The sequence below is a fragment of the Acanthochromis polyacanthus genome, chromosome 18 (genome assembly GCF_021347895.1).
Source record: "Acanthochromis polyacanthus isolate Apoly-LR-REF ecotype Palm Island chromosome 18, KAUST_Apoly_ChrSc, whole genome shotgun sequence".
NCBI classification, from domain to species: domain Eukaryota; kingdom Metazoa; phylum Chordata; class Actinopteri; family Pomacentridae; genus Acanthochromis; species Acanthochromis polyacanthus.
In genome coordinates, this window is record NC_067130.1 from 14,584,423 (window position 1) to 14,598,540 (window position 14,118).

The 14,118-nt window shown below is 41.3% G+C and overlaps 1 protein-coding gene across 1 annotated transcript in view; it reads right to left on the bottom strand.

Moving 5' to 3' along the window:
* Positions 1 to 14,118, bottom strand: part of lamc3 (laminin, gamma 3) — a 135,435-nt gene that overhangs the window by 22,580 nt on the left and 98,737 nt on the right. Inside the window, exons 13-14 of the mRNA XM_022214516.2 lie at positions 606 to 794; positions 45 to 290 (exon numbers count right to left, since the gene is read on the bottom strand). Coding sequence (XP_022070208.1) covers positions 45 to 290; positions 606 to 794 — 435 coding nt within the window. The remainder of the gene's footprint in view (positions 1 to 44; positions 291 to 605; positions 795 to 14,118) is intronic.

Below are 14,118 nucleotides of genomic sequence, written 5' to 3' on the forward strand. Positions count from 1 at the left end.
TAATAATTAATGGACTGATGCTCCATCCCTCCTTAGTTACTCACGCTTGCACTTCTGTCTAGCTGCCTGGTCCAAGGCGTTGCCGTAGAAACCACGCTGACAGCGTTGGCAGTGTTCACCCTCTGTGTGTCCCAGGCACTTCAGACATCTCCCAGTGATGCGGTCACATATACCCACCGCATTGAAATCCACGTTGCCATTGCAGTCGCATCTCACACATGGCCGTGCTGGTCCAGACTGTCCCAGGGGGTCACCATAGTAACCATCTTCACACATCTGACAGCGCATCCCTACGCAAGGGGAAAGGTGAAAGAGGTGGGCAGGGGTTTGATGAATGACTGAGCTAGAACACTGCGGGAGGTCACCCTCATGTCGCCTCGGAGTCGGTTATAATTAATTTAAAAACGGATATCGGATGTGTCTGAATCACAGGTGGCATTGCAGAATGACAGACCGAGCAAATGAGCTGATGTGACGCCACGGTCTTTTCAGTAGCAAGCTGTCTTGTGGAAATGTTCTCATTGCTTTTTTTGACAGAAAGTTCATCATCTGCTGTGTTTACTGTCCATAAAGAATTATTTTAAATTGTAGGTAGCTTGTGTCACCTGTCTGTCCTGCAGGGCAGTTGGTGCAGATCACCTGTCCTGTCTCCGCAATTTGGGCACAGCTGGTCTGGTCTGGGCAAGGGCAAGGCTGACAATCAGCAGGCGTGCCAGTCAAAGCGTTGCCATAGTAACCATTCAGGCACACCTCGCAGGTCACCCCAGCGGTGAAGTCTGAGCACTCGCACACACCTGAAACACAGAGAGGAGTGGAACAATTACGCATCTGTACAGCTCATGAGCACCTGCTTGGACTGGGTTTTCACACAAACAGAGCAGAGAAGGTGAGATTCTCCTCATCGCCAGCAGAGGACGCTGTGTCTCTGACCATAACTGCAGCTACGCCACACAAACGCTCCAATCCACCGCCCAATTCTGTGAGGAAAAAAAGAAAAAGATTCCCCACAGTCCACCGTGGAGAGCAGAAGACAACTAAATTCACCCCGACTATAATTGCTTTGGGAAATGTATGAGCCAAATGCAGTCCGAAAGACCTTCAAGAAGTAAAGCAATTCCCCCACCAAGTGGGAGAGATTACCAATTCTATGATGTCCTAAAAACAAACTGTTGTTTTGGAAGCCTTAGAAAAATAACTTGCAGCTTTAAACCACTTTAAAGGATTTGTTCACGTGCAACATGTGTTGATGTACCCGCGTATAGACCAAAACCCCTAATGAATTCTACTCGCTTTTCTGAATACATTTTCAGCCCTCATGCTACATTTCAAATCCATTAAGCTACAGGCATCACTGAATGATACGACATGATAATCAGAGAAAATAACCACAGCAGCGAAGAAACTAGTGTGTCAGTGTGCAGTATGGCAGCAAAGCGGCAAAGCTCGGAGTAAAACAACCCCAGTTCAGTGACCTGCAGTGGCTCCAGCGTCACACACCGAGATGATAGGACCCACATACACCCTCCAAACCAACTCTGTGCTTGCAGAATTTTTGCAACAGCAACTTGTGAAGTGAAACAGTGAAGATTTGACATAATATAATGTGGCATTCTAATTTAATCACCGACTGGCTAAAGCTTACAGAGCACCATAAAATAATAACCGTTAACATTCTTGGAAAACCACGGAAAAAAAGCAAAATCCGAAGATGCTTACAAAGTCATATTTATCATTAAATCGCAATGAGCAGACGTTCATTGAATTTTAATGACAATGTTTATGCATTTTTTCAGTAAAAAAAAAAAAAAAAAAAAAAAACATCCCACATTTGGGTCTCAGTGTGTTAGTGCCAAAATATATTTATTCTCGCTGCACCGCGTGGTGTTTCGTGCTTTTAGCATTCACCGGATGTCTGGATATTTCACAGCTTAAAATAATGTGAATCTTTTTTCTTTAAATCCCAAAGTTTCTCCAATGACTTTGGCCAGGGGTTGATAACAATTATTGATTTTCAAGAGAACACCAATAAGATCTCGATGCATGGTAAATAATCTGCAGTCGTGTGATTTTACAGAGCACCTCATTAAAATTTCCTGTCACTCGCTCATAGCCCACGGTGTGATTCAGCGAGAAGCTCTTTGCTGTGCATTTTGAAATCAGCTCACACCACTGAATATTGGAGTAAAGAAAATCTTGCCTCCAGTTATGGGTGGTCACTGCAACTGGGGTCTCCCATCGCTAAATAAAACCCCTGTTAACTGCAAACCTGTAAGTGTATGAGATAGAATAACGACTGTGAGGCTAAACTGATCACATAACCATTAGGGGGAACAATTACCCCGTTGCCTGATGAAGTGTAGACTTCTGGGTGAAAATGATTAGTTCTTTGGCGAGGTGAGGTGAATAATACATAACTTTCAAGCATGTAATGCTCGTCATTTAGGCAGACTATTTAGCAATAATGATTGTTCCCAGCATAAAGAAGTGAATCTTTCTTGAATTTCACAAGGCATTACAATGACACTGATGGTGTGCAGTGTCAATCCCCAATGAGCCATAGTAAATTTAATGGCAGCAGAAATGTGCTGACTTTACTGGGTGTGAAGATGACTGAGCGTGATATGAGGCAGCCGAGTCCGCTGAGGGCCTCCTCGACACTATTATCATTCCATCGGCTCCTCGGAAAAGCTAACGGCATGCATCACAAAATGTCGCTGAATGGCAGGAATCGCTGCTCACGTGACCCGCCACCCCATCCCTCGTTGTCATGCTAATCACTATTACTTCATAGCATCCCCGAAGAACAATTTTTATCAATGAATCAATGACCGTCCATTCAGCCTTAATGAATTGGGATTTCTGTGAAGCTCCCCTCAGAGCTGCACCACTTTGAGTCCCTTTGACAAATCCACACAATCCCGCTATTCTGCTCTCACCCTCTCGTTCTCCTCCCCTTTCAGCTATGGAGCACTGCACTTCAGTGCTCCGCTCGCTGCCTGAACTCTGCTTGTCTGTTCGGTGATGGCAAAGCAATATTTCTGTATGGGAAACAAGCAGCCTGATGTTTTTTTTTTTCCTTTTTTTTGAAGAGGAGCCCTCCATCATAGGCACATCACACTCCAAAGAGCTCCTTTCTGCCACTGCTTATTCTACTTGCACCTCTTCCCTCCGCTGTGCTCCTCATTGTATTCTCTCCACAGGAATACATACACACCCTGGACTAATGCACTTCATTAATGTAGCCACTTGTGGAGGATGAGAATACATTGGAATACATCAGTGGGTGGGAGCTGTAGGGACGCAGACCGCCACTGTTGAACAAATGGAAGACAGGCAGCTTTGCCAAATGCTTTATTTTTTTTCTGTCCGCATTTCTCTCATGCTCTGTGTTTCTACTTCAGTGTCATTCAGTGTTCCTCTTAAACAAAGTGCGATGAGTAGCTCCTCCAAAGATGGTGGTTATCGCTGTTTGCGGTGGCCCGTAATAGCTTTAACACCAGATGGAGGCAGAAAAGCGAGCAGTGGAAAAAAAAAAAAAACAAGGAGAGGTGGATTTTAAATATGTTTTTGTTTAGGAGGAGATCAGCGCTCGCCTCGCTTCTGTTATTACATTCTTGCCTCCAAAAGCTTCAGGTTTATTTTCTGACCAAATTGAGTTTCTAAAGATCAACGAGTGCCATATTGCGCCGTCTTGGGAGGTCTTTGTGAGAAAGAAGGGCAACATGTGGGGCCTTGAAAGATGAGTGAGGACAGATATACAAATAAAAACACATATTGTGGATGCAAAGCAACATGTGGCGCTGCGAATTAAGGGAGCGTTTGGGCTGCTTTCCGCTTGCACAAATGCACAGAACAAAATAATCGAGGCAAAAACATTAGGTTGCTTTTTTTCTCTCTCCGTTTTTCTTTCTCATATAATATAAGCAAAATAACAGCATGGATGAGCTTTTCAAGACCTCCATATTTTCCGGGAGGCTTGTCTCCTTAGCCCACTGGAACATTAAAAAGCTTTGGGCGAAGGAAATCTATTTACTAATGCATGTGAACACCCTGTTTTAATGAAGGAGGGAGGGAAATAAAACAGAAAGGGAGCGACGGTGAAAGGAAATTTTGTCTGCAGCTCCGAGGCCTCAAGGGTAGAAGCTGGGCTAAATCTGCTGTGGGACTGTTTGATGGCCATGTTGTTCTCTAATTTAACACAGATATGCTGCTAGTGCCTGCTGCTGCAGATGTGGCTTGTCAGTGGGGTCTGAATGAGTGGACTGCTGCAGAGGAGAGAGGGAGGGAGGGCGCCGAAGGAGAAAAAAAAATAAAAGGAGGGGCAGTATATTCAGTCCAACCCCATACATAATATGCGCAATACGGATGACCGGGGAAATATGTTTTGTCACGCTGTGACTGTAGAAAATAAATGCATCAATTCCTGTTTTGTGTACCGAGGCTGTCAGCCAGATTGTTGTGACCACGGCACCCAAATATCAGGGATGGGCACGGGGAACAAACATCAGCTAATGTCGTCTCACTAAAGCCCCAGATCACCTAGTTGTTATAGAAGAGCTAAAATTGATGCTAAATAATTGCACTACATTGACTGTGTGTGAATATTTTTGCTCCGTTATTTAATTCATTAACAGCAAAGGGAAGAATTTTCTGTTAGATTTCAGGTAATCTACCCTTTTTCTTTGGATTTTGCTCCATCATTTGGTTAATTCACCCCTCTGGTTCAGATTCAAAGCCATTTATGTTTTCTTCTAGTAGCACTACAGGGTTATTTTCTGTGAATTTTCTCAGCAACTCCAAATGTAAAGCCATGAAAGAACTGTAACAATTCAGAATCAGAATCATTTTAATTCTCTGCTAAGGAGTGCTACATGTCATGTGACGGTCAGTGTACGTTTGTCTGTTTATCTGTGCAACATTACTCAAAAATGGAGCTATGGATTTGGATGAAATTTTCAGAGAATGTCAGAAATGACACAAGGACCAATTGATTAGATTTTGGCAGTGATGCGGCTTATATTCTGGATCCATGGATTTGTTAAAGATTTCTGTATCATTGTGAAATAGCAGCACTGTAACTATGACAAGTGAACGCTACGTCAGCTGCCTGCTGACGATCACATGACTGTGATCCTACTATAAATCCACCGCTGTGGAAATAATACAATGACTGAGCAGCCTTGGCGGAGTACTGCACTCTCTGAGTGCTTTTCTTGTTGCCAAGTAGGTTTTCATATACAAGGAATCTGACTTGGTGTTCTAGTGCAACAGTAAACGGTAACATACAGATTTAAAAGTGTTCGTATTAAGTGTAACAAGAAAAGTAAGAGTCGAGTTAGCTGTATGTGTCATCAAGGGTTTATAAATCAAACAAACCCACAGACATATTTTGGTTATCACTTTCCATTTAATTGGATTATGTTAATTTGTAGTTTCTTACTATAAAATAGCATTACTTTTAAACCAACAGCTCAATAATATTAGACTAAAATACAATAAAAAACGCTCTGAAGAAGACTGCAGATGCAGTCGAAACATGACGGTAAAGTAAAACCATACTTTCCTTATTGAGCTGTCGGTTTAAAAGTAAGGCTATTTTACTTTCCATTTAATGTGCTCATTAGGCTGAAACTGGTTTGTGGCCAAACCAAAGTAAGATGTTTGGTTGCACCAACTAAAATAAATTAAATCTAAGATTAGTTCTAATCAGATTTTTGAAAAACAAAAGTTAAAATTAGATTTAATTCTGTCAACTCTGTCTTAGTCAATCCAAGTTTACTGATTAATCAATATGCGAGTTTACCCAAAGTAAAATAAACAAAATATACATGGAAAACTCATTCGCTTGCTGTTGGGACCTAGCAAAAGAAAGCAAAGACTGCTGACTTACACTCCTAGGTGGAGAGAACCGGATGTGCTGGTTCTTCAGACTTGCCATTGCCCTAAACACTCTGCTGACGGTTTGGCAGATGGTGCAGTTGTGTAGGCCAGCTTCCTATCCTCATCTGAAAACATCTAGTGGCAGAAAAATCTCCGGGCCACCAGGAGCAGGAGCAGCACCAGCAGCGTTGGTGGTGCAGCTGCATTTCTGCCACTGACATGTTTGACAGTTGGTCCAGTATTTCTGTTCAGCTCCATAACATTTTCACACTGAACCGGCAACTTAAGAGGAATTCAGCAGCAGAGTAAAACTCAGCTAGATTGAATCACTTCATTAAGTTTACTTTAACATAGAAAAACTTGATTATTTTTGCTCCATCCATCTACAAAGGAGCCATAATAAAAGCCAAACTTCCCTAAGTGTAAGTTTAAAGTTAACACTCGATCAGTTTCAAAATGAAACTAAACTTCGGTGTAAAACTAATCTTTCTTAATTTTAAGCTACTTTTAAGGCTTGACGGGGCATAATTTTGAGTAAATCATGATTTTATTCCGTTTGGTTCAACCCAGCATTACTCTTGTTGATATTTTTTAAATCAGTGGAAAACAGAAAACATTTTAAAAAGTCCAAACCATGGAAACACGATACCAACTGCAGAGAGGAGTTTCATGGTTTGGATGCCCCGACTGATCTTTCTCGATGTCCTCCTGATTGTCTCCAGACCAAATCATATTCCTACATAATTACTGCTACAAAATAGCCACCATAGAAAAGACAACAATAATAGATAGGTTAATCTGGCATAAAGTTGCAATGTATTATCTACATGATGAAATGTCACATCTGATTAATTTCCTCCTCTTGTCCATGACATATAATTAACAGGAAATCACACATGAAGTAGATTAAAAGCACATTTTCCGTACAACCCATTTGTCCCATCTCATGAACAAAAAGCTTTCTGTGCGTTTTTATTTTGTGCTGCACTAATGTACTCAAATTGAGTATCTGTGGAGGAAGGTTCAGTTAAATCTAAAGCTATGTTCACACATGCTCACTAAGATCTATTACTTGGATCAGATTTAAATTGTTTGGTTGTTCACATTATGTTTAGATTGGGGTCAACATCAGATTCATGCCGTATATATTTTGGCATGGAAATAAATATGGAGTCCACTGAGGATTAGGGTTTCTAGTTTTGGGTGACTACATTTACCTGGAATTCCCTTTCAGCCAATTGGAACTGAAGAAGCCTCATTAACAAGAGGCAAAAGTATCTTTATGACCGGTTACCTTCTACTGAAGCACTTAAGGTTATGTCATGACCCCTCATGTTTTACAGATACAGAAATATTACCTCAAACACTTGAATGAATCTAACCCCTCACTGACTACCCCCTTTGCTGCCTTTTATGTTTGTATCAACAAGTCCTCAAATTCATACGACTGCTTCGGTCGTATGCACCGTGCACCGGAATACGACCCGTGACAGCGTATTTACGTTAGTGCCCCTATGGGGAAAAGGAACGCATTACGGGATTTAATTCACGAAACGGCTTTTCCGTCACAAAACGGCTTTTTCCTCACTTTCCCAACACGGGTTTAGGGTTATGGTTAAGGTTAGGGTTAGGGATAGGGACAGGGATAGTGTTAGATAAAACTTTGTTCATAGTGACGTTTCACCTGCAACTCCAGAGTGTCGATATTTACTCAACCGCTAGAGGTCGCTTAACGTCAAAACGTAACACTGGGTCGTAATACGAGCGTATACAGACGACCTATGTGGTCGTTTTTTGTTTGAGGACAGGCTGGTTTGTATTGAACACAAGACTCCAGCTGCAAATCTAAAAGTTGCATGAATTCTGATTGGACTGTACACTAAGAAAATATATCCACCTGATTTAAGAGCAGATATCTAAACTACCCAAATCAAAACAGAAAGGTCACATTCCATGTGATTTGTGCTGTTTGCATTATTATCAAAAGTCACACATGAATCTAATTTTGGCTGCGTCACGAATGTAGCCTCAGTGATCTTCATTGGTGTCTATAAAGTGATGCTGTTCATCCACAAACTAACTGCAACAGGATCATTTTCCAAATCTATAGATTTAAAGTTAAACATCATGTTTTCTGCACTTATTTTAGATCCGGCTCTAATCTTCTGGCTATGTTAAAGCCAGCTCCAGTTGGCTATATTCTGCAGACCACCAGTACCTGGTTGCAGGTTGTGCATCTGCTCTAAATCCCCAGAATGTAAAAAAAAAAAAAAAAAGGTCTTTCTGTTCTTTGCTGTGTTTCATAACAGCATATGCTTGCTTCTCACTTTGACATTTGTGCTGGGCCAAATTTTTGAATAATGCGCAGCGGTTTTGCATAGCTAAATGTCACGCCCACTGCAGTCTGGTGGAGGAGGTCGGCAAAGGGACGCTTTTTATTTTGTCTTGGTCTGCGAAAGGGAAGGAACCACCAGGGGCTCCTGCTGCGAAATGCATTGTAGCCGGGCTCATAAAGGCCATCGTGCAGAGTACCTGTCTCATTGCATCAATTAGGGTACAGATGAAGCAATGACCAAACATGCTGCTCATTGTAATACTTATTAGAATGCAAAGTTAAAATGGAAGAGTCAGTGTTTACAGACAAAGGGCCACTTTGCAATGAGACAGAGGAAGCCCGAGCATGCATTTCCCAAATGCCTGCTTAAATGCCATCTTCAGCTCTCTAAGGTCATTAGTTAGAAAAATCTTTGGGAGAAAGTTGAGGCAGAAGAACTGATATAGAGTGAAGCTGGCTCCGGCGCTGGTTTATTCAGCCCCTTAATCTCTCTGGTGGGTTGTATTTGTTGCAGACTAAGCCCTAAGATGCCTGGCCTGTATTGGCGTGATGGGATAAGAGGAGCGACAGTGAGGGGAAGAGGAAGTGAGAAAGAGCGAAAAAAAAAAAAGTCAGACGTAGTCAGTTACAATGAATCTTCCCATGTAATTTCTCCTGCTGATCCCATTCGGCGTGCTTTACTTATCGAGTCACAAGCGGCGCATTTATATTACACAAAAATAAACAGAAAGATAAACAATGTGCACACTCTGTCTGCCCGTCTTGTTTTCCAGTCACACTGTCAGAGATCACTGATTTGAAAAGGTTTCGACCTTTGCCTTGATGAAATTAGTTTAGACAGGGCCAACTTTCATGAAAATTAGGAAGTTTTCCAGCTCAGAAAACACTGATACAAGAATAAATCTTCAGGAAACAGCTATTCTACACTTTTTAGATTGCATTACACGGCTATTTTCACCACTTAAGCAGTCCTCTTGTTTGACTTTGACGAGTGCCCCCTCTAAAGGAATTCTGAATTCACTTGAGGCGGACGTGGCTGCTTTTATATTCAGACACCCTCCCTTTAGATGGTATTGTTCTCTGAAGATGTGAAGCAGAAGCGTGGTCCACCATGGAAGATTAACACAGGTCTATTAGCAAGTGGCGCTAACGGAGGAGCTCTAATGCAACACCCTAATGCTCGATATCCAGCGGAGTGTCGAGAGCATCGTCTGTTTTATTTGTTTAGGTGATTAATGAGCACTCCCCACCAGTACGGGCTGCAGAGAAAATTGAGTGTCCTCATTTTATCTATACATTATCATCATCACCCTCCCTACTCCACGTCTCCCCTTGAGCTTATAAATTATGGCCTCTGTTCAATTTAATGGATGGTCTATATGCAATTATCAGAGTGTACATACTGTATAGAAGCATGTCCAGTCCAGAGGTAGTGAAAGCGGGTTTAGAACTTTGGAAGCACTTGCAGTACGCAGGTTTTCTCTTGCATCTGAAGGACATATGTTTGACTTCATCAGCCCTGCAGCGCGAGAGCTCGGCAGAGTTCGCAATTTGCTTGCTCCACCACAAATATTAACATTTCCAATCTGTTGTGTTGCGCTACAGCAAATAGAAGCGACACGACCCAGAGAGTGTTAATAAATCATGATTATGAAGCACCATTGGCTCTGGCTTCCCTCGGCAGCCCGTGAATAAACTCCATCCCAGTTTTGTCTGTGGGCACACCCTGCGTGATGATACAAGTCGTTAGGTAATTATACAGCAATTAAGATTCTGATAGAAGAAACAGCAGGTTGGCCCGCCCTCCTGGTGACAAATGATGAACAGGGTATGTCTAATCAACTTACTTTGATAGTTCCCCTTGACCTGAACTTATGGATTCACGTTGAGCGTCTGACGTGTGCTCGGCTCTTTTTTTTCTCTTTTTTTTCTAGCCAGCAGGCCTTCAGAACATGACATGCCATCATCATCCGTATGAAAAGAAAGGATAATTTTAACTGGCTTCTTTTTCAGATAGTCAGCTAAAGCTGTCTAGCACAAGTGCGTCAGTCCAAAGGGTACAACACACATGACATTTTTGATCCATGACTCAGAGGACACGTTGTGTTCCATATTTAACACTCATTTATCACTTTCACGGAGCTTGTGCCATGTAAATATTTTTAAACACTATGAAAAGCGTGTGCGTGTGTGTGTGTGTGTGTGTGTGTGTGTGTGTGTGTGTGTGTGTGTGTGTGTGTGTGTGTGTGTGTGTGTGTGTGTGTGTGTGTGTGTGTGTGTGTGTGAAAATGCAGAGAAAAATGTTCACATCTCGTCAGGGGCCTGTCAGACTTATTAAAAGGCTATTTAATTGCTGCAAAGCTCTACCTGCTGAGTGTGAACCAAACCCACTTTGATGTTAAGCAGTTAAACAGGTTTCCTGACCTTCTGAACCCGTCGCAGTTTCTGGCTGTGTTTTTGCTCCCGTCACATTTTTACTCACTGTGGGCTCATTTTTCATCACAATATAAAGTCCTAAAACAGCACAGCCATGGCTAGAAGTACAGAGAACTCAGAAATGCTGCTCATGTATCATAACAAAGTTAGAATGCCATAAATCATAAAAAAGTAGAATTTCTTTGATTAATGGTTTTACAAAAAATCCTGGGATCAACATGTGCAGCATGAGTGCCCACAGGTGTTATAGATTCTGAAAAAGATGCTTCTACATAATCTAATTTTATCACTTACATTTTAAATATTCTTTCATTTGTGGCTCAGATCTGCTTTGCATAAACACAACTTTGAGTTCAGCCCAGTTCAGCGCAAAAGTTCACAATATTTTGTTAAGCGACTGTCGATTGTAGCTGAGTCACTGATGGCTTCCTGGTTGCATTGCAGACCACAGAATATATATATATTTATTTTTACAGAATCTGGTTAGTTATGAGACAGATAGAATAAGGTTTCTTAACCATGTGAATTCATTTTCTGGGCTTTTTTTTTTAAAAAAATTCTGTTTTTTGTTTTGGCTTCTGTCCCATTTTTACTCACTGAGCTATTTAATTGCAATATAAAGTCCACCATCTCTGTTGAAACTGCACAGCCATGGCGAGAAGCATAAATGTAATTTGTGTAAAATAAGAAAGTTTAATGGTGGAAACAAATAAAAAAAGTAAGCTGAGTTTTTTAATTTGTTTCCATCCTTGTCCCCTATCCACTCAGTGCCTGCAGTTCAGTTTAGTTCATGCTTGCTTGGGTAGAATTTTGTATTTTTTTTTGCAATATCAGGTTAAAGCAGATACTTTATTTTGGTCAGATTATTTAATGAGACATGTAAACAAGAGATTTTGTTGAGATATCATCATAACTTTCGATATTATTTTCCTGAGAAAATACAGAAAATTAGTTCACAGTAATTTTCGAAAGTTCGAAAGTTAAAAATCTGATGATTCTATGCGTTTTACACCTCCTGATTAATAAATGTTGTAATTTTGGAGATATTTATTATGGATAACACTCTTTTGAAACTTGCAGGCAGTTATTGGGGTTCAGAGGGTTAGTGAATAATACTTTTTTTTTCTAACTCACAGCACATTTGTGTTCTCCGATCTTCTGATACTGTCATTATTTCAATCTACAGAACAGGCAAATTAAATCTCACGGCATTATCTCTCACATGTGTTGTCTGGTTGTTGGCACTAAATCATGTTTGACAATAAAACATCTACAAATTAAACCCTGCATGAAACGACTGCTATATCAGGAAATATACCTATGAAAGGCAGGCAGTGGAAAGTTGAGAAAACTGCACAGAAGGGAGTCAAGGACGCAAAGAAGAAAAAAAAAACAAAGTCAAGGTGACTGGGGAGAGCAGGTGCAGTCTTAACTGAGAGGGAAAAGGAAGCAGAAGACAGTGAGAGGCTGACTAGGGAATCTGGTGAACAAGAAGAGGCAGAGAGAACAAGCGTACGTGAGAGCGAGAGGGAGACATCCAGATTGAGGAGAGACATAAGAGACGCAGGAAATCTGCAAGCAAATTAGACATCATTAGCCAAGAGGCGGTTAACAAGTCTAATTAGGGGAGAGGAAGGCAGGCAGTGATACCAGACTCGCTTCCGGACCTCAGACATGCACACAAACATGTCATATAAGCACGCACAGTCACAAACACAACACACACTCTGAGCCAAAGCTTCAGGCGTCTCTTAACTAGGTCAGACTTTAAGTCGGAGGGTAGGAGGGGAGATGGGTAAGAGAGGAAGAGAGAGATTGAGGAAAGATAAAAGATGGAGGGTGGGACCTTGGATGGGATAGTTGTCTGCTCTTGGTGAGATGGAGAGAGTTGTTTAAAGCTGCGAGAGTGAGATAGTGTGGAAAAGACTCAGGGAGAAAAAGCAAGAGTGTGCGTAGTACACACACACACACACACACACACACACACACACACACACACACACACACACACACACACACACACACACACACACACACACACACACACACACACACACACACACACACACACACACACACACGTATAAATAACTGCATAGAGGTTGACTTGTTTACACACTCAACAGCTGCTGTTTTACTTCTGTCATTTACGGGACGTTGCGTTTAGGATATGAATCTAAAAGAATACTGCAGCTGCTGTTATTATCTCCCATAAAGATGTCAGGCACATTAAATACAGACTTCTATTTTTTGCTGTTATTATAAAGATTAGTTGTGTGAAATGAGGATATTGCTGTATTAGTACAGCCATCCAGTTCTCAGTTTGAGTGATAGCTTGCCAATGCTCCTGAGGGATGACTGAGTTACGTTCCCTTGAAGCGATGATGACTGAATGTCAGTTCTAGAAAGACACAGAAAAATGCTTCACTCAAACAGCCTGCATCTCTCTCTGTTCCCTGCGCTCTCTCAAAGACACAGTGACAGAAAATATTGTCTCAACAACCTCTGATGATCCCTCATCTCTTGTAACACTGGCTGAAAGCCTCAGAATGGCTTCATTTCATAACTAGCAACTTGGATGAGTATCATTGCTGAAGTGCTGTTCAAATAAACAACAAGCACAGTGGGTTTTTTTACATTCTGTACCTATACTGGAAATATTGAGCATTGGCTTATGAAAGGTGGGTTTTGAATCAGTCTGTGAAAATGTGAGACTATCGTGTGTTGCTATGGAATTCAGTCTGTGAAAACAGTTTGTATTTACATTCCTTCCTAAAACAGAAAGTTGGGGGGACTTTCAAGAGACAAACGGCAACCTGGAATTATCGTTTTGTGTTTGCAAGCCTCCGCCAGTCAGTCAAGTTGCAATTTACATCCATTTCTGTACAGACTCATAGCGATGAAAAAGTTGTAGTCATGACAATAGACAACTTAAAAGCCTAAAATGTGAATGCTGCACACACATCTTCATTCCAGCAGCACAGAACAGGTTCAGTTGGGCACCTGAGATGAGCGTCACCAATTCAGTATCTGACCAGAGTGAAATATGGTCACAATCTCCCCTTCTGTTCCTGAGATACGGTGTTGAATAACAGCCAGCAGAGTGTTTCTGCAGAACTCTACGGTGTCAAAGTGAAGCTGACCTTTTGATTATAAAACTTCATCACTTCTACATTTTAGCAGATTTAATCTTTGTTTTCACATTTGTTATATTTGATGACATATGTATGGAACCTTTCATAATTAATGTATCAAATCTTTGAAATCTATCAAATCATCAAAAAATGCGCTTTGTGAAGTCACACTGACCTTTTACCCCCCAAAAATATAATCATTCATCATTGAGTCCAAGTGAATGTTTGCACCAGATGTAATAAACATCCTCAGTAACTTCTGAACGCCAACATTTAATCAGGTCATGGTTGAGCTCAAGTGGACGTTTCTGCCAAAGTTAAAGAAATCCAATC